The sequence below is a fragment of the Sinocyclocheilus rhinocerous genome, unplaced genomic scaffold (genome assembly GCF_001515625.1).
Source record: "Sinocyclocheilus rhinocerous isolate Xijiao unplaced genomic scaffold, SAMN03320098_v1.1 scaffold534, whole genome shotgun sequence".
Taxonomy (NCBI): domain Eukaryota; kingdom Metazoa; phylum Chordata; class Actinopteri; order Cypriniformes; family Cyprinidae; genus Sinocyclocheilus; species Sinocyclocheilus rhinocerous.
This window is the reverse complement of record NW_015646352.1, coordinates 818,669-839,163: the sequence shown is the minus strand read 5'-3', so window position 1 is coordinate 839,163 and position 20,495 is coordinate 818,669. Positions and strand designations below refer to the sequence as shown.

The window sequence follows — 20,495 nt, the reverse complement described above, 5'->3', positions numbered from 1 at the left end:
AGGAAAATATACTATTACAATCCATAAAATGTTGTATTTTAATTTTGTATAAACATACAATGATCCACTAATTTTACTTTAAATGTCAACATTCTTGACCTTCCCTCTAAATCTAAATCATAACCATCATAATCAACAGCATTGCCATCATTATCAGTCATCATCAATTCAATCACACAAGTATTGTGCACATTTGGATGATCTAGTGTGCTTTCCGTCAGATTTAGTCTGAGAATGTGTTTCTCTAGAACAAAAATGTATATGATAAATCTCTTTGGCTCAGTAATTACTGCACGACAGCTTACTAACTCATAGAAATGATTAAAAAACCTGGCAAACGGCAACAAAACATACAAACACCGTTAATTCAAGCAGTAATATTGCACAATAAAGCAGCTTTGGAACTCAAGTTTATCTTGAGCTCTATTAATGACACTGCTAAAAGCTTTGATGTTTTGAAACAAAAAATTAAAAAGCACACTAGACCCAATAATCATGATGCTCAGCAAAATATGCCAGTGTTACAAACAATCTCATAGTAATAATCCTTTCAAAATACATCACAAGCACCAAATTATTCACTTTACTTAGAAATCAATAAATCATTTGAATAGTCAAAACACAGACTACCGCTCTTTGACCACTAATCTAATTCCTCTAGACTGGAGAGTGAAGATGTGGTCACACTAGACTATATATAGAGGCTCTATTTATTTATTTATTTATTTTATTTTATGTTATTTTTTATTTTATTTTAGTTTGTGAAAAACAGAAGCCTTACAAGCATCATATCCTCTTGCCAAAATTAGTCACAAATTAATTTTGGATGCTCAAACTCTAGTGTGACCGCAACTTTACAGACCATGAGTTAGAAATAAATAATGTGTTTGACGTTTTGTACCTTTTGCCATACAACAAGTCAAACTGTCTAAGCCGCACAATAGGTAAGTCCAGACCAAGCGGCTGAAGTATAAACCATACGCTATAAAAACATTACTCGTTCTTTTCTTTAGGGTGTTATACAATAGGAGGGAGAAACTGAGGCTCCTGTCCTTCTGAAGAATCAGTGCTTGAGCCTGTCTGAGGTTTGATGATGATCTGAACGGACCGCTCTCCACTTGAGTCCGACGTGCTGTCTTTGCTCACACTTTTGCCTGTCTCTTCACTCTTTTCTTCATCGGCTGATGCTCCTATAGGACGCAGACTCTCTTCTGATGCCATCTTGCCTCCTTTGCTTGAAGTGTCACTGACCCTCTTAAGTTTGTCGTCAGAACCAGATTTATCAGCTATAGAAAGATAAAAGATATCAATTATATTATGCATAGTAAATTAATAAAAAATAATTAATGTAATTGTTACATTAAATTAAATATTAATCAAATATTTAATTTATTTAAAAAATATATTATTATAATTATATAACATTTTATGTAATTTTATTTCAGAATTATTAATTAAAAATCCATTAATTCAAGACATTCACGCATTTTTCAGCATGTCCAAACATGTTTAGAGCCCTTGTATATCATTACCAATAGTTATAAGCAATCATTATTTTATAAGAACATATTCTGACCCTTGCCTGTCCTGTTTAAAGTCACTTTGCGGTAAGTGAATTCATAATTGTTGTCAATGTCTTTCCGGATAGGCCGAGGTTTAGGATGGAGCTTGTTGAGACGTCCCTCTGTGATCCATTCATGCTGCAACCCTTCATCAGGTGTCATGCGTTTTGTTGGATCCCACCTACAAGAACCCAATGATACAGGTTGAAAAAATCTGTTTATGTGTGTTATGGTGATAATAAATATGAAATCAAATCAAATCATTACTTTACTATACATACACAAGGCAACGTCGAATGAAGTCAAGAAATTGAGGATCATTGGTCTTCAACACACTGGCAAGATCTTTTGAGTTGGGTCGACGTTTCTTCCCTTTGCTGTTGGTGATATTCCTTGGGTTACCTTTGGAATCTGATTGGAACATTTGAATATTAAGACGTCAATCAAATAAATAAATTAGCATTAACAAAGTCATTTTTAATTACATTTTATTTGGATAACACTTTACAAGGTTTTATTAATTAATGCAACTAAAATGAACTAATAACGACTAATTAATTTGTTATAGTATTTATTCATCTTTGTTAATGTTATTTAATAAAAAATACAACCCCTCATTGTTAGTTTATGTCAGCTCATGACCATTAAATAATATTAACAGATATAACTTTTGATTTTAAGAATGTACAAGTAAATGTTGAAACACATTAACTACGATTGATAAATGCTTTAGAATTATTTTTCATTGTTAGTTCATGGTAACTAATGTAGTTAACTAATGTCAACAAATGGAATCTTGTCGTAAAGTGTTACCTTTATTGGTAAGCAATCATGTACTTAGTCATCTTACCAAAAAATAGCCTCCGTCTTGATGCCGTTTGAACAAAGTCATTTGGAGGAAGTCCCATAATCTGCAAAATCAAAAATTTCAAATTTCAAATAACTACAAAAGAATCACATAAAGTTATTTAAACAACTCTCATCCACAGAATGCAAAGCCTCTTTCAAAGACTTTGAAGACTCTTTTCTATGCTTTTTTCATGCAATAAGAATAAACTATGAGTGAAGGTTTTATGACACTTTTATGCTGTTTTTGCATCCATTTTAAAGCGTTGAAGCTCCAGTCCCCATTAGTTGTAACTGCATGGTTTCACAGAATAAAGAAAGTCATAATGTGAGCTAATTCTTTGATTGCTAATACAGTCTCTCACCTCCATGATACAGGCGATCTGCTCCACTTCACTCTCTCCTGGGAAGAGGGGATAGCCAGTGTACAGCTCTGCTAAAATGCAGCCCAGACTCCACATGTCTATTGCCATGCTGTAAGGATGGCCCAGAATCACCTCTGGTGAGCGGTAGAAGCGGCTCTGAATGTAAGTATACACTGTAGATGAGAATACAAGTGGTCTATTAGAGCTACATGGATTTAACAATGACACTTTAACAGTATGAATTAGCTTAATGGATCAAATAGCACTAAATCATTGTTTCTCAATTGCCGGGTCACATGTTTGTTTTAATCTAGGGTAAAATTATTCTAAATGCAAATGATAAAATGATTAAAAAAATCCTGCATAGTTAGGACAGCAAAAAACACTTCCCAAATCTATGCCAATGGCTTCTAATCGACTGATTGCAGATTTTGCTATGTATTGCCCCATATGGTGTAAATCACTGTGCTCATTACATAGGGGTTTGATGCTTACCTCTCTGTTGCTCATAGCAGCTTGATCCAAAGTCGACAACCTTAATGTTTCCTTGTCCCCTCTGGGACAAGAGAATGTTCTCCTATTAAGACAAAAATAAAGGATTACAGGTGTTTTGTCACAATGGTCATTGCACTGGTGAATGCTCTTATATTTGAATTGAAAACAGCTAAAGGAGCTATTCAGCTGAATGTCCAAGTTGCTCTTTTCCAAACTTTAAAAGTGAATTGTGACCATGGCTGTCCCTGGTCCCCATCTTTCAGAAATCATACTAATATGCTGATTTGGTGCTCAAGAAACATTTCTTATCAATATTAAAAACAGTTGTGCTGCTTAATATTATTGTAGAAACAGTGATACGTTTTTTTTTCAGGACTCTTTGATGAATAGAAATTCCAAAAGAACAGCATTTATGTGAAAGTGAATTTTTTTGTAACATTATAAATGCCTTCACTGTCACTTTTAATCATTTTTTAATGCATCCTTAATGAATAAAAGTATTCATTTTGTAAAAAAAAATCAGACCCCACCTGACCTCAAACATTTGAACGGCAGTATATTTACTATATATAGTGCATCGCATTTAAATTCTTTAGGGGTAAAATGTCCTTAATTTACATAAAAATAATGTTGTAATAGTCCTAAAACATCAGTTTTCTTTTCTTTTTTTAATTTAGCTTTTCATTTTGGGGTGATTCACACTTTAACAGACTTCAGTTTACCGGTTTAAGGTCACAGTGGATGATCTTCTCTTTGTGCAGCATCTGGAGGCACTTGAGCAGTGCGTGAGCAAAACGCCGAATCAACCCCAGACTGAAGCCCTGGAAGTTGTTCTTCTTAATAAGCTCGTAGAGGTTCACTCTGTATGGAGACAAGAGGTACAACTAACATGTAGTCATCTATGACAATGTTACAGATTGATGTTAATGGTTAATACCTTGGGAACTGTGTATGGCCTTGGATTAGATTATTAGAGAATGGCAGTATGCCATTTATCTAAATGCCTCTAGAGGGCAGCACAGTCGTTTTTGGCACTTCCTCACACTGAAACTTTGGACAAACACATCCATTGTCACTCAACAACCTCCTGTCTTTAAGCACATCCATAAAAATATTAGTCTGTGTTAACCGCTAAGCATTATGCTAAAGAGCCATTTGAGAGGGAACCCATGAAAGTCATTATCTTTGGCAGTAGGGAGGCCTAAAACAGCAGCTGTGAAGAGCCTAATGTAATCGGAGACTTCACACCATGAGTGGGCAAGGAAAGAGATAGGGGCCTAATCAAGGCATTAACTAAAGGATTCTGTGACTGTAACCAAAGACGGAGAGGACGCATCTGATGTCCTCTAAAGGTCAGGCTGCCAGAGATGAAGCTGCTTTTCCTGCAAAGCGACTTAATTGATCACTTTACCTAGAGCCCTTAAGATCTTCAGTGGGAAACTCTCACTTCACACCTAAATATGGCCACTGTCGGGACAAACCACCACCCCAGGTGGTAAATCACAACTAATGTGACATCTAACTAATGAATCATAACTTATATGATGATCTGCAACAAAATAAACATTTTTACCTGTTTTTACCTTGGATATCTGGTCTACTAGAAAACTTAAAGCCAACATGAAATCAAAATGGACTAACAAAAATATAAATTAATAAATAAATGTAATTCATTACAGTTAATTATAAATTAATTGTATATGTTTTTAAATGAATATCCAGTTTCACTCATAAATATGGTAGTAAATGGCTTTATATTCACTTTAAATAGATGTCTAAAATAAGCTGTAGTTACAGGGAAGTATTCTATTTAAGTCCAGTACGTGACTCCCGTGTTTAACATGAGTTACTATATAAGTTTAATAGTATAAATTAAAATAGATTATGTGTCCATCTAAATGATTCCAGTATTTTCCACCCACCCTAGCAGCTCGAAGGAGATGCACAGGTGGTTGCGGAAGTAGAAGTACTCCTTCATGTGAATGACATTGTGGCAATTATCTCTGTCTCTTCTCCGCACGGCATCTAGGATCTTCAGCTCTACAAGAGCCTGATGATGGAACCTGAAGGTCACAAGAAAAATAACTTAATGAAGTTAATATATATTAACTTTATCAATATGCAGATTATTAGTACTGTTTTTCCAAACGAGACAGTGTTTCTACAATGATATACTGCATATGGTTTCGAAAAATAGTTTGAATGGATTACTACAGTTTTATATTACTTTAGTATATGGCCAACATTTTAGAAGCTAAGGCTACATTAATCCAGATACATTTGAAAGCAGCGTTTTTGTTTCAAATCGCTCTCCATCCACACTAGTGTTTTCAAGAGCATGTTTCCAAACATTTCTCATCCATACTGAAATGTAAAAAAAAACGCTCAATTCACCTTACTGTGTATCCGTAAAGCCGCATAAAAGCTCACTTAGATGATACAGTTCTCACACTATTCTTCTGGCAAGATCATTTTTTTTGCAAAATATCTCACCATTCATTGATGCGTCCAGGTCACACTGAAGCACCATTATATGTGTGGTCTAAAATACAACTGTCTTCATGTTTTGCCACGGGACAGCAATTGTAAAGTAAGTTTCTATAACACTGTGAAAGTGAATAGCAGGCACAATACTGGTCTAAACATACAATATGTGGCACATGGTTAAACATGCATAATTTCCACACTACAATGTGAAAACTGCACACATGGGATATTCACATGGGAGAGCGTCTTCAAAAAGCTCAGTTTTCGCAGGACAAAAACAATGTCTCAGAGTGGACAGAAAGCCAAAATGCAGAGAAAAAGATGCATTTTCATATGTATTTGGATTACTGTAGACATAGCCTAAAATGTATGGCCTTTCTAGCTAATTTTGTATGCAAATATTGTATATATACACATGACAAATAAAACCTGAGAGACTCTTGAAAGCAAATTCAGAGCAGCATTACAGTATTCAGCACTGAGCTCTGCATTTTGAGAGGGTTTAAAGTTAAAGCATCAGTCAAAGCAGGTGTGAAGGCAGTTGAAGGGCATGAGATCAGTTCTGCCCAGACACGTAATGCGATACAAAACAGATACCTTTTAACACCCTTCAGTGTATCAAGTCCAGTGTAAGCTATTACCCAGTTAAGCGCTGATTAAAGACCTTTTGATGGCCTTATTAAGAGAAGAGTGTGAAAAGGCTTATTTTACTAAGGCAGGGGTCTTCAATATTGTGCATATTTTCATTGCTATTTCTAATTTTAATGGGGACAGTAAAACATTTGGCTAAAGTTTTGCCTCTTAAGTTTAACTTTATTTATACCCTAATATTATTTTAATTAAAGAAATGTAATTATTTTTTAATTAACATCAACAAATCAAACAATAATTGACAGAGCCCGCTGGCAGTACCACCACAGACCCCCTAGGGGCCGCTGACCCTGATTGTACCAAAGATTGCATGGGAATGAAAATGAAGACATGGACGGGAGGTTAATTTTACCTCTTCTTATTCCGAATGATCTTGATGGCCACCATCTCATTTGTCTTGTGATCCAAACATTTCAAGACTTGGCCAAATGATCCTTTCCCAATCACCTCAAAGACTTCATAGCGATAGCCTATATGGTCATGCAGGACCTGCACAGAGTATTTAGAGGACAGAGTCAGCTGACAAACAGGTCAGCATTATTATTTCCGTCTCCTTTGCAGTGGCAGACTTCCTGTTACTTGGAGAAACATCTCAATGGTAATATTGAGATGCATAAATGTTTCTCATTTGTTTATATCTTGACTAACACTGAGACACATATCTGGACTGTCCAACATGTGACACAGTTTACATGTTTTGACTGCAAATGCCTGCTGTATGACTGTTTAAATCGTCAAGCCTGAAGGCATGCAGTCTAATGCCCAGTAATCCTGAGGAACGTGTTTCTGAAAAGGCACATTCATGGAAGATGGGGTGGGACAGCAGACATGAGAGTCTGGCAGCCTGTAGCTGAATTAGCCAGCCTCGTGCTGTAATGCAATTTCATCATTTATCAAGAAGTTGAAAATGAGGTCAGTATGTCACCCAGTAAGCTGTTTGCCAGAAGCCATAAAATAAATGTTAACTGAAATAAAAGGAAATCTAAAAAAAAAAACCTGAACCTATTTTATTTCAGCTACTGTAGCTGCCAAAGCGACATTTCTCATTTTCATTTAGTTCAAGTTAATTAACATCCTAAAATGAAGAAAAGTAAAACCAGAAGATAAATCAAATGTATACAAAATAATAGACATATTAAAAAAAAAACACATACACAACAAAATTACTTTAACTTTAAAATTAAAATTAAAATGGAAAATATGAAAATAAAAACTAATTAAAAATATGAATGAAAACTATAATAGAATCTCACTGATACTAAAATAACACAGGCAGGCAAAAGTAATATAATCACAGAAATATATATAAGATGTCATATTTAACCTTTAAGTAGCTGCCATGCTCATCGTCATAGCCTGAATTCTGTGGGGATCCCTGGGAGCCCTCAATCTTCTTAGTGTCCAAACCCAGATACCAGATCTCAGAGTAGTCCATGATCTCCTCCCTCTCAAATTCTGTTAGCTGGTTCTGGAAGTGCTTCAGTGCCGCTGTTTGGAAGATGAAGGAAGACGTTCATAAATAGTGAACATACCTGTATATAATCCAATTAACCAGAGAGATACCAGAGTATTAGGGCAGTCTAATTCTATTTTCAATTATTATTGCACTGGTTAAATTTTTTTTGGATTGATTAATTTTTAAAATACATGAAACAAACAAAAATCCAGAGCACTTCATACTTGTTGGAGACATAGGCAGCCTCTGTCCCTCATATGTCCTGATCTTCTCAAACTTATTGATGATGCTCCTAGTTAAGGATTCGGAGAGGTTTTCCACAGATGAACCAAAGCGATTGGGAAACTGCGGCCTCGGCCTCTCCTCCTGTGTTGCAAGAAATGGAAGTCAGACTGAAAAAAAGGTCTTTATGTAGCCATTACATTAATTGTTTACTCAAAAATATATTTATTTACTCATTTAATTCCAAACCCATATACTACTGTTTTTTTTTCTGTAAAACTCCCAGAAAAAAAATACAAAAATGGTCCATACGGCTTAGGCACTATATTCCAAGTGTTTTAAAGCTAACCATAGCTTTGTGAGGAACATACTTCATGTATGACTATTTTGAGATATTTCTGATGGGTCGCCGTGATTTTGCCAAGTAAGACATGTTCCTGGATCAACATCACTGTCCAAAATACAGACTTAACCCAATCCCTAACCTAACCCTACCCATAATTTATTCCTAAAATCAGAGGGAAATGATAGCTGATTAACAAGGGTGTAGAAGCACCTAATCCTGATTGTAAGCCTAAAACTGACATTTCCTGAAACGTTATCCCTCAATTCTGATTGGTTGATTGGAATAATGTTCCAGGATCAACAAGGATGTTGATCCAGGAACATGTTGTACTTGGTCAAATCACGCTCACCATTTCTGATGGGTCATTTGTGATTTTTGGAGATTGACGGATATGATTACTGTTAACAGTTGTTATATGGAAAAAAAATCGGCTTTAAAAAAAATACTGTTTTGTGTTCTAGAGAAGTCATAGAGGACTGTGTAGACATGAGAGTGAGTGATGATAACTGGATTTTCATTTTCTGAGTGTTATCCCACCTGATTCCCTTGAGTGCTTTGCACCAACTGTTTGACGATACTGGGTAAGGTTCCATTCGAATGCAGAAGTTTGCCATTGGTCACCAAAATTTGCTTGACCGGAGCCTCTAGCTGGGGCAAAGTACCAACCCCCGTCCCACACTTCTAAAAAACAAAAGATACAATACTCTAAGTACTGTTCAACATGAAAAACTCTACAAATCAGTAACAAGGACCAAACGGGGGGAAAGATATGTGAGATTCACACAAGGCTAGTGGCCAACGGCCCCAGTGAACCGGACCCCCTGCTTAGAGGATGGAATTTCAGTGGCGGTTGAGACCGAGGTGGGGACAAAAGCAGTGATACAGCAGTCTATCACAACCCCATCAGAGGAACGAATATACACTCTAAATCTTACATTTGGGGCGTAATAAGAGCAAATGATACAGATTTTCTCTACACAGTTCCTTTTTGTCAATATATTCTTATGGAAGGAGATGAAAGGTTCCCTCGCTATGAAACAAATATAGGGCACTGCACAACGGAGGGGCTCGTTCATAGCTTGCAGGTTTTCCCCCAACTCACGGTTCAAAGCCAGTGCTCGACAAACTTCTGGGCTGTAAAAAAGAGCAAGTGTGTCTATAGATAGATGCGATATTCAATCTCATATGTTCTGGGGATACTGCGGCATCTGCCAACTTGATCATGACGCATAGAAACAGAAGCTAAATATAGCATAGGGGCACCTGCAGAGACCTACAAGAATACAGTAGACTGCGGAAACAACGTGCACCGTTCAGGTACCGCATCTGTGCGTTGAAACCACAAACGAATCAACAGATTTCCACATTCAGAGGCACTATGCCAATCACTTTATTATGAGCAGCTGTTATCACCTGTGAAGAGATTGCTTTTAGTTAATGACAACTGTTAGGGGGTCATTTCACACTCAACATTAAAGATTTAACACGAGGCTTTCCATAGGTGCTTGGAGGGATCATCTATTGTCATCTATATATAGCGGCAAACAAAGGAAGGACCTATTCACACATCAGCTGAATGAAGGTTTGTATATTTAAGCCAAAAAATGTTGAGCAATAGTGTTGGGAAGTCCAATTAATTTAGCGAATCATTTTGTTTAGATTGTTTCTGATTTACTGAATCATTTGAGTCACTACATAAAGTAACTGCTCCCAGAAGTTTTTGTGTAACATATCTCGTAAATACTGCTGTTTATTAGTGTCACGGGAATGACAGCCGCTTCACTGTTAAAGGTGACATATCATGAAAAACTGACTTTTCCAGGTTTTAAGTGCTATAATCAGGTCCCCAGTGCATCTACCAACCAAGAAAACGTGAAAAAGATTAACCTAGTAACTTTGTTTTGGGAAGCCTTTTTCTGAAAGCGTCTGAGAAACCAAGCGCGTCTGATTTCGGTCCCTTGGTGAAGTGGCAAAGGGATCGCATTATAATATTATCGCCCCTTACAATTTATTTCCCAGCTGTTTACCTTCACAGACATAACTGACTGTTTTTTGTAACTCATGTTGTGTTTTTAACTTAAACCTGTGTGTGAATGAGAACTTAGTTTAGTACTCACATGCTGTGTGGTGGCCGCTTTCTGTCCATGTGCTTCGGGTGTGTGCTCTCAGAAAACCTTATATCATAAGTTTAAACCCGCTTATGATCTTCTCTATGAATATAGTCTCACCTGTGAGTAGGTGCAGTTGGGTCCTATTTTTGTGTTCTCGGCCTGAGACCTGTGGGGGTGAGGGAAAGCCTCGGGTCTGGCTGACTGTGAAAGAGAGCGGAGGAAAGACGTCATGAGCGTGACGAGTGGGCGCACTCTCCCAACCCACATCCACAGTCATACGTGTGGGATGCTGGCTATATAACTCCAGAATTCATCTCCGCTCTCTCTGTGTTATTCAACACAGTGGATGACTCATGTTCAATACACCAAGCTAGCATGTTTTTAATTCAAAAGCACATTAATAGCATTTCAATGATGCCCACATGGTGCAGTTTGACCACATTGGTAGGTCGTGATTTGCAGACTGGTACTTCACAGCAATCAACTACTAACTAATGTTCCTCTTGAGCACGAATGCTGAGCGACCAAGGATATCAGGGGACCTGCGAAGACTACAGTCAGTCATGATTGCAGACACATGAGGAAACAGGCCTACATCCATCTTAATCAGGTGGCGCGTGCGTCAATAGTGTTGACAGACAGCATAAGGACGGATGAAAAGCTCCAGCTAAACTTAGAGCCTCTTGGGTGGAGGGGGAGGGGGGTGAGATACAAAGAGAGGATATTGGTGGGCTGGTAGCAGAAGTTAGACAGAATGGCCAAGTAACATACAGACAATGGGATGATCTCGCGTGTATATACACCTTGGAGACTTATGTGGCTCTCATACCCTTAATCCAAAGGGTGATTATTTGCAGAGTCTAAAACATATGGCGGTTTTTGACCAAGCAGCGGGGGGTTTAGCCATCCTGATGTGTTGGGACTTAACTGCATTCACTCACATGCAGCGAAGTACATACTGGTTTATGAGGGATCAGAGAGTACATACACTCCAATGTGGCAGCAACAAAGAGATGCATTTAGAAAACAGGCAGTCAAAATTTGTTACACTTAGACTGTGCCGTCAGCTGTGCAATGTGAGCCCCGGGCTTTAAAACACTCATTCAAATATTAACACCAACATGTTCAGGACCAAGGGCTTTGTGTCACAATGTGGGTCAGTGCGCAATGCAAGGGTGAGATACTTATCGGTCAGCTTCATTTGCCAATAAAATGCTTGAAAAATCATATTCATTACTTGGGTGATTTGACATTTTTTCTGATTAGAGATGCACGATTGGTACCACACCGTTAAAAAATATATATTTTTTTAAAGATGTAAATAAAACAAAAATTATTGGAGAACAAGAAAACACTATTTCAGATTTTCTACATCAAAATTTCATGCTTAATTAAGTATTACTTGCTGTTTCTTTAACTGTGTAATTTAGTAGCAATTTCTGAGAAATATATATATATATATATATATAATATATTTCATTTTTATCAGCCAATCTATCAGTATTGGTTGATATTGGATATTTTACTGTGCATGATAATTTCTCATTTTTACATGTAGATTACTTTTGGCATCATTGAAGGCTTACTTAAAGTTAATCTTTAAAAACACTGACTATTTAATAACACTGTTTAGCAAATCTCAAAATTAATATACATTTTTAATGCTTACATTTAATGTTGTGATGGCTAAATTCGATTGTAGCATTTAAAACACTTGATTTTAATTTTTAATTCTAATTTATATTAAAAAAATGAATATTATAAAATTTTAAAAATCACAAAAATAATTATTGGCCAGAATACATCCCTAAAATAAACTCTTTAAAAAAAAATAAAGGTTCTTTCTATGGTTCCATGAAAAATAAAATTTATTTATTTGCATCAATGGTCCCATGAAGAACCTTTAACATTCATGGAGACTTTCCATTCCACAAAAATTCTTTATAGCGGAAAACGATTCTTTAGATTATTCAAATTCTCTTCACACTAAGAAAAATGGTTGTTATGAGAACAGATCACTGAAAGGTTCATGTTTTTTTCTATGATATCACTGTGAAAACACCCTTGTGGAAACTATATTTTTAAGAATGTAGGTCCTACTGAGAGCTAAACCAATGACTTTCACACTACAGTTTGCCCAATTTTATATCCCATATGCTATTTTAACACACAGATTGGTGTTTAAGCCCACCAACAATGGTTTTTACTCATTTTGGTATCACATACACAGACAGACCAATAGAGGATTTAGGTCACCCCAATAAAGAAGAAACTATGGTTGGTGAAACCCAAACCACCCCCCGAAAGGCTCAAAAATCATATCCGTTCTTAATACTCAGGACTCTTAATGCCTTTCATAGTAACTTAGAGCTTATACTGAATCATTTGCTGACAGCCACCTTAAAGGATCGATGGTTCATACTTAGACACTGGCTTGAGGTTTTTTAAGCATCCTAAGCATCACATGTTCAGACCAAATATACTCATAGGGTGCAAGGTGTTTTTAATATCAATCTTTGACAGAACAGAACAATACAGCTGTCAATGCAATTCACTTCATTATACATAGCGCTGGGATAAATCTCAATGATGGAGTGATAGGATGAATAGAAGACTGGGACTTACATAATTTATTGTAACCTTGCACTCTAAACTTTATCATCAATAAAACCGAAAATAAACAGAACGGAACGCAATCAAATAGACTCTCGTGTTACTGTGAGTTACGATTCTTTGAAGGCGAAGTGCAATGAAATTTGAGCAAATAACCAAATAAAACAACGTGAGGAAGTTCTTTAATAGTCCCTTACAAAATTACCATGGTAACCACATTTTCTGCTTCTAAAAAGCCTATATATAGGTTATACATGTAAAAAAATATATAATAATAATAATAAAAATAAAAGTAATAACAACATATTATAATTAACATACATATAATTGAAATAAAATTTTATCTAAAAATATTTTTCAGCATTTCGGTTAATTTATTTATCTTTTTAAGAACAGCGGAGACTGATACCAACACTGTAAAAAAAATGGTTTTTACTGTAGCATTTTTACAGTCATTTACCGTTAAATTCACGGTCATTCTTTACTGTGAAGTTACCGCTATAACATCAACAAACTGTATGATAGGCTATTATATGAACTTGGTAGGCTATTATATAAACTGTGCTTACCATGGTATGGCTACATTTTAAAAGGCGTAGGCTACCTGCAATGGATAATATCGTTTAAAATATCCATCTAATAAAAACATACACATGCGTAAATTATTTCATGCTATGAATGTATAATGTTTAAAACTTTTTTCATAATAACAGCAAACTTCAGTACAACCAATACAGTTAGATAAATATGTAGCAAATATACATTTTTAAAAGCTTTAAACAAGAGTAATCCTAAATGCATGCGAGGGAAGGCATAAACTGCTAATCTTCATACATTACCTTGTTATTAATTTCAGGAAACATGTCGCTTTTTGACACGTGGATACTTAACACATCCAAGTCACAAAGCATAAGGCATGAGAAAGAAAGAAAGAACGCGTTCGTTATTAAATCCAGTAGGCAACTTGCATGTGCGTCTTAAGAATTCTGCAAGACACCGGAACCCGTCCTGTCAGCACTGGAAAATAGCAGCGAGAACTTCGCGAAATGAAGTGTTTCCCGATGAGGCGGAGAGGGGTTGAAAAGCTTTCGTCAGCAAGAGATTAAACGGAAAGAGGCAAGCTGTCCCTCTGCTCCACTTGACATGTATGTCCCGAGATATGCCACCTGACAGGTTTTCCAGCCGGCCTGCACTCTATATAGATTTGTTTACGTGCGCTTACCTATCACTGAACCCATATTCCTTCCATCCTAGCACACTGCATTTGTTTGCCAAGTCAAGGCGCTCCTAAAGTGGCAATCCAGGACAGTTATGGCACAATGTCCGAATGTGCAGCTGCACAAGCCAGACTCCAATAACACAACCGGCTCGCAGGCATGAGATTTTAGTGTGTTCCTGCCGCGCGAGTGCCTCCGCTCACAATTTCCTCGCTTTGACACGAGCTTTCAGTATGCAAGGGCACCGCCTTCGCCACTATCTGTTTACTGCTCTCTCTTTAAGTTTCCATCTGTCAACAAACGATGGGACCCCAATAAATAACGCCTATCAGTACATCATCATTCCCAAAGCCCTGTGTATTTCAAAATGTCAGAAGAGCAGTGGGCGAGCCAAGAGCTAAAAACGCCCATCACTCAACCTTATTAACTCCGTGATTAATTAGGTTTTGATTCGAACAGGAGATCGAGTAGTTGCATTAGTAAAAAAAAGTCGATTTTTACACCTAAAAATTATTAGTACTGTTGACAAATATGTTTAGATGAAAAATGAAGACTGAGCGGTGTAAATAAAGCGATTTTATTCTACACAAAAGCGGTCCCTGCATGTCGAGATCACACAACCAGCCAAATGTTAGTCACCTAACCCCCTAACACCTTTGCTTACAATAAATAAATAAACATCAATAATGGGTTATAAATATGTAAGTGAATAGGGTATAATATTAGGCCTACATTTAATTAAGGGTTATTATTTATCCAAAGATAATTATAACAGAAAAATAAGCACAATTATAATATTAGTAAAATATATATGTCAATATTAAACAATATATTAATTACAAATAATATATTTAAAAAAAATAATAAACATGCTCCTGGAGCCATCAGGGATTTTCCTACCATTGAAGCGCAGAGTAGACTACCTACTATCACATTGGGGATGTGAGATAAGTTTTTAATAGCTTAACTGTTTTTAAGTTGACATGGCGTGTTGGTGCCAGGCATTGGCACAAAATATTAGTCTGCATGTTTCCATAGTCCAACCAATTAAAAAATCTCAGTGGGAAAGTGAGAATGTGTGAAGAGCCCCTAAGTATGCCTACGACAGATACATCCAGATTGCAAAAATGGGTGGCTGTAAACTATACTAGTGATAGATTATGTTTAATGATATATATTTAAAAAAAACTATATCTTATTTGTATTAATTTTATATCTATTTTGTATTTATTTACTTGAATTATCATCAAAAGTCCCTTTTACTGAACACAGTTTGAATTATTCTAGCTATACAAAACACTTCAAGCCTTCATAAATGGCAAATATAGAAGGTAGCAAGTTGACACTTTTTTTCACACCTATTCCCTATAGACTAGCTCAGCTCACATGTAACAAGCAGAGGCGGAGGCTGCACTGTACCTGATACAACATGACTCAGTATGTCGGCTTATTATCGAACCACCTTTCTCAAATGTCAGACTCAGGCAGCCTGTGTCTATACTAATTTAGGCCTAAAAAATAGTGATCGTAGTTCTGAAATTCAGTGATAGGATTGGGAAAAAGAGATGTGCATTTAGTTTTGACCCTGTAAAATTTAAACAAGCATGCATAGCATAACAAAACCACAGTGCATGGCATTTGGATTGGATTTGTACATATTGTACATAGTGGGTGCGCCTATGAATACCAAGAGTATTTTTGAAATTGGTCTACTTAAGTGAAAAACAAATCTAAATGCATTGAATATGGATTAATGTTCAAAGACTGTTCATTCTGTCATTATTTATTCAATCTCATGTCTTTCCAAACACACATTCTGTTGTTTTTTCATAGTAAAAGTAGAATTTTGAAGGAGAATTTTCAAATAGATCCATACAACAACCGTTCATCCCCTGCAGAATATAAAAACACTATAAAAGCAGTCCATAGAAAACAGAATGTGTTCGGAAAGACATGAGGTCGAGTAAATAATGACAGTGTTCATTTTTAGGTGAAGCTATTTCTACTATAACTATTGAGAGAGCAAACTAGACTATTTACAAAAGACAGAGATAGATCAGTAGAGAGGCAAAGGTGTGAGAAAGAAGAACAAACACTCTCACTATGGTGGGAGGAGTGGAAAGAGGCCTGATTATGATTAGTGTTTATGTTACATAACACAGAGGCACTATAGTAATCATGGTGAGCTATGGGGATGAACTGTTCCTGATTGATTGCTCATTCAGCACAATGGAGCTCAGAGAGGGCACATGCATGACACCTCTTTCCCAGCCCAATCCTCATCAGCCTGCCAGCATCTCTGGTCCATCCCATTCAAGGCTCCTTTATTAAGAAAATAACAGCTCTGCATGACTGAAACCAGTCATGGAAACGTGTGAGGTAAATACTAATACTCAACATTCACTGCTGTGGATGTAGTAATGATTAGAAGGTGATAGACTGCTTATTTGGATTCTATAATCAGCCATTTGAAGTACCATTTACTCACTTTGGTAAATGATTTCATTAGAAGTAAGTATTTAATTAATGACTATGACTATGAAGGCCTTATACAGCACAGAAAATGCTAGAGAGACCTGATCAGTTTTTTTTAACAAGGCTGAGTCAGGAATCCTTTGATCATCTCAACACTTTGATCCAAAATGTTTGTCTTTGAGAGATTCACCCAAAAATGAAAACTCTGTCACCATCCACTACCCTTAATGTTGAAAAAATGTAGCCTTTTTTCATGGAACATAAAAGTAATTAGAAATAGTCTAGAAGTAGCAGACTTTCCAGACTGCTCCGTATGAAAGTGTATGATGACTGCTGCAGTCAAGCTCCAAAAAGGACAAAACAGTAATATAAAAGTAGCTCATATGACTCGTAAACTATTTTTCTAGTCTTCCAAATACATATGATAACTTACTGAGAAACAAACTGAAAGTTTTTATGGTACTTTTCCGGAGCTTGACACACACTCAGAAATGTGGAAAAATGTGTGTTTATGGGACATCATTGAACCATAATTTTTTACTATTACTAATATTTAATAATACAAGAGTAATATTATTACTCTAAGGTACTAAAATGCAACTTTTAGGGGTGCCTTTAAGGGTACTATTCTTTCAAGGGTACTGCCCCAGTGACAAGCTGTTGTACCCCTAAGGGATCAGTTTTTGCACACTTTTTCTCAAAGTGCAGCCACTTGTCACCAGCCACTGTATGTAAAATAGCAAGACGGACATTTTGCTAGGTAATACCTTTTATGCATTGTGAAGAATAGCATTAATGTGTCCTGAGAGCATTTTGGATGAACTACTCGTTTAAGCAACAGGTAATTAGACCTAGACAGTTCTTCACAACAGGCAGCAAGGCATTATAGAGGTTTCCAAAATCTATGTAACCCTTATCTCACTTGTAAACTAAAAGACAAGTGATCACTTTGCATTTAAAATATCACATTTGCATTCTCAGTCATACTAAGATAAATCAGAACACAGAAGTAAATAGACAAAATGCGTAATGTGAACAAAACATTTTCAAAAACATCAACTTTTACAAATACACTAAACAAGCTGAATTGCAATCTAGTTGATCTAGAGTTGCAGGTACACTTATCCATGATTCATTAGCACTACTACAGGGGGTGAACATTTTAGGAGACGGCACATTCTGTCGGCAGAGCTCCACTAATCTTTACCTCGGGTTGAACTCTACTGTTCCTCTGACTCTGTCGGGTGCCCCAGCAGTTCTGGAGGATCTCAAAGCCACAGCAAGGTGGTGTGGTCCCTTCTCCACCCATGGCAGGGTCTCCCCATGCTGTGGTAACCATAGGCCTCAGTCCCACTACATCATGTCCACTTGCCGGTAAGGAGCCCTGAAGTTAACCACGCCAAATTCTTTGGTCTTCGATGATCTAGAGCTCCATGGTTCAGAATGAACAACCTGAAGGGATCCCCTTCTTTCAGACTTCTTCAGACATGTGCTTGTGCAAAGGATGCCCAATCTCTGGATCTAGGATCAAAGAGGATGTAGTCGCACTTCACCTCTCTGCACTGTATCTAAGAGCCCGTTTCACATGCCATCTCCACATCTCTGCTCGAGGAGATGTGTGCTGCAGGCAGGGATAAATCGGTGGTAACGTGGGGTGCTCGGGGAGAGCTTGGTGACGTGTGGACGAGACTCCACAAGGGAGCCATCCTGAGCCGGAGACTGAGCAGTGGGGGCTCTCAGTGCCATCTTCCTCTTCCTCTATGGGAAGCATCAGGGGAGTGATCCCTGACAGTGGAGCTCCACTCAGGGGCAGCAGAAGCTACTTCTGTTGGGACTTCTGCTGGTAACTCTTCCTTACCAGAGGTCGTCTCCTGGAGACAGAGCCGGAGATATTTCCTCCCCTCCGCCGTTCACATTCCCCCAGGACGCTGACAAACAGCAGTGAAGTGCAGAGAGGAAATCTTATCTCCCAGCATGCACACATAGGCTTTGGTTTCTCCTGCTACAGCACAAAGAGAGTGGGAAAACTAGCCCTGCCCTTCATAGTGATACCTCCGCCATTTGCCTCCATAGAGGATAATATTTCTGACTGTTTCATTCATGGGGGCTTGGGGTCTAATGTGTATACCCACATCTCTCAGTGCCACTTGGGAGAGAACAAATTGGATCTTGTGCACCTGCCATCAGCTGAGAATTGAAATGTGTTTACCAACTTTGTGTTTACATTGTAACTGACATTTGGAAGACCTTAGACATATCATTTAAATTGTGTCACTCAATGGTTATGTAACAGATGTGTTAACATAATCACATGGCCACTGGGGTTTTCAACGTGAGGTGGACGTGTTACAATCTACTGTGACATTACAGGCCTTCTGAAATAAAAAAAAAGTTTTAAAATAGAACAGCTTGGAACTGTCGTTAAAACTTCACCTCTTCTATCAAATTTCTTCAGAGGTAACATAGAGTCATTTGGATTGGGATCAGTTCTTGTAAAGTATTTTAAACCAATACACCATTTGCCACCGTCCTGCATAGGTTAGCTCCAACACACCTGCCTTAAATTAAAGCTATCCTGAAGACCTTGATTAGCTGGTTCAGGTGTGTTTAAATATGTCTGTAACTAAACTCTGCTGGAGGGGGGCACTCCAGGACCAGGAGCAGGATTGGCTTTATTGTTGTGGCAGTAAAAGAACTGAAGAACAGAAGCAATTCCTGAGAATAAAGTGAATTTGGAGGATTATAATCATAATCTATAGTCATGGAACAAAGGAATGATTTTGACTTACTGTGGCCCTAAAAATTACATCTAAGCCACACCTTTAGTACATTAGATAATCAAATATAGTGGTTTCTACTAATGATGCTAGACCTTATGAGAACAAACTTTCTAGCCTTGCTATTTCTGGCTCATCTAATCTAATGTTAATGTTACTTATATTGATGCTGCAAACTGGCTGTGGCTACAAAGTCAGTATCACCCATGATATTTCAAATGTTTAACAGTGTATATATCTTGGGTGGCCAACGTCGGTCCTGGAGAACCACAGTCCTGCAGACTTCAGCCCCCATATACACATCAATATTAAATTTATGTCAGGGGTTGCCAATCTCAGTCCTGGAGGCCAACCTTCCTGCAGAATTGAGCTCTAACTTGGTTCAACACACCTGCCTGGGAGTTTCGAGTAATCCTTTTGACCTTGATTAGCTGGCTCAAGTGTGTTTAATTAAAGTTGGAGCTAAACTCTGCAGGGAGGTGGATATCATGAACCATATTTGAGGTGTAACAGACATGAGCCTGTTAATAAATATTTGGTGGGCAGTTTTCTTCCTTACCACTAGCGGTGCTAGGATGTTTTAGGTTTCCTTAAGTAAAGCCATGTGGGTAGAGGGAGTTAGCAATGGCTAGCAGCAGTAGCCAGCATGGCTCATCTGCTGAACACATTGTGCTGTGTCCTGGTTGGGAAATGTGTAATTTCAAGCCCAGTCTAAAGGAGTTTTTTTTCCCCTTCTATTTAAAAGTGTACATTACTGATGTTTTTTGCAGAGATGTTACATGTATGTATGGCTTATGTTTGGATTGATGCTAAGAGTTTAAGACAGTGTATTTGTATGCATTTTAGAAGGACTCTTTATTGGTGAGGACACC

The 20,495-nt window shown here is 37.3% G+C and overlaps 1 protein-coding gene across 3 annotated transcripts; it reads right to left on the bottom strand.

Annotated features, from left to right (window-relative positions):
• Positions 1-145: 145 nt before the first annotated feature.
• Positions 146-14,721, bottom strand: LOC107707475 (dual specificity tyrosine-phosphorylation-regulated kinase 4-like). Of its 3 annotated transcripts, none has more exons than XM_016511494.1 (14): positions 13,994-14,721; positions 10,659-10,742; positions 8,968-9,111; positions 8,087-8,228; positions 7,731-7,894; positions 6,759-6,895; positions 5,191-5,331; positions 3,991-4,129; positions 3,269-3,350; positions 2,774-2,946; positions 2,413-2,473; positions 1,844-1,973; positions 1,577-1,743; positions 146-1,286 (listed from the first exon to the last, which is right to left on the bottom strand). In XM_016511494.1, the coding sequence occupies exons 1-14, from the start codon at positions 14,063-14,065 to the stop codon at positions 1,018-1,020; spliced, it is 1,905 nt and encodes a 634-aa protein (XP_016366980.1). In that variant the 5' UTR covers positions 14,066-14,721; the 3' UTR covers positions 146-1,017. The 3 variants fall into 3 exon arrangements, with proteins under 3 accessions (XP_016366980.1, XP_016366982.1, XP_016366983.1); XM_016511496.1 differs by having other exon boundaries at positions 1,583-1,743; XM_016511497.1 differs by lacking the exon at positions 10,659-10,742.
• Between the last annotated feature and the right edge of the window lie 5,774 nt (positions 14,722-20,495).

Coding starts and splice junctions, on each gene's coding strand:
- LOC107707475 (XM_016511494.1), bottom strand. CDS start 14,065: ATGCTTTGTGACTTGGATGTGTTAAGTATCCACGTGTCAAAAAGCGAC. Junction 5,332..6,758: donor ATCATTCGGAATAAGAAGAG/GTAAAATTAACC, acceptor TGTGACCTTCAG/GTTCCATCATCAGGCTCTTG. Junction 1,287..1,576: donor TTTAAACAGGACAGGCAAGG/GTCAGAATATGT, acceptor ATCTTTCTATAG/CTGATAAATCTGGTTCTGAC.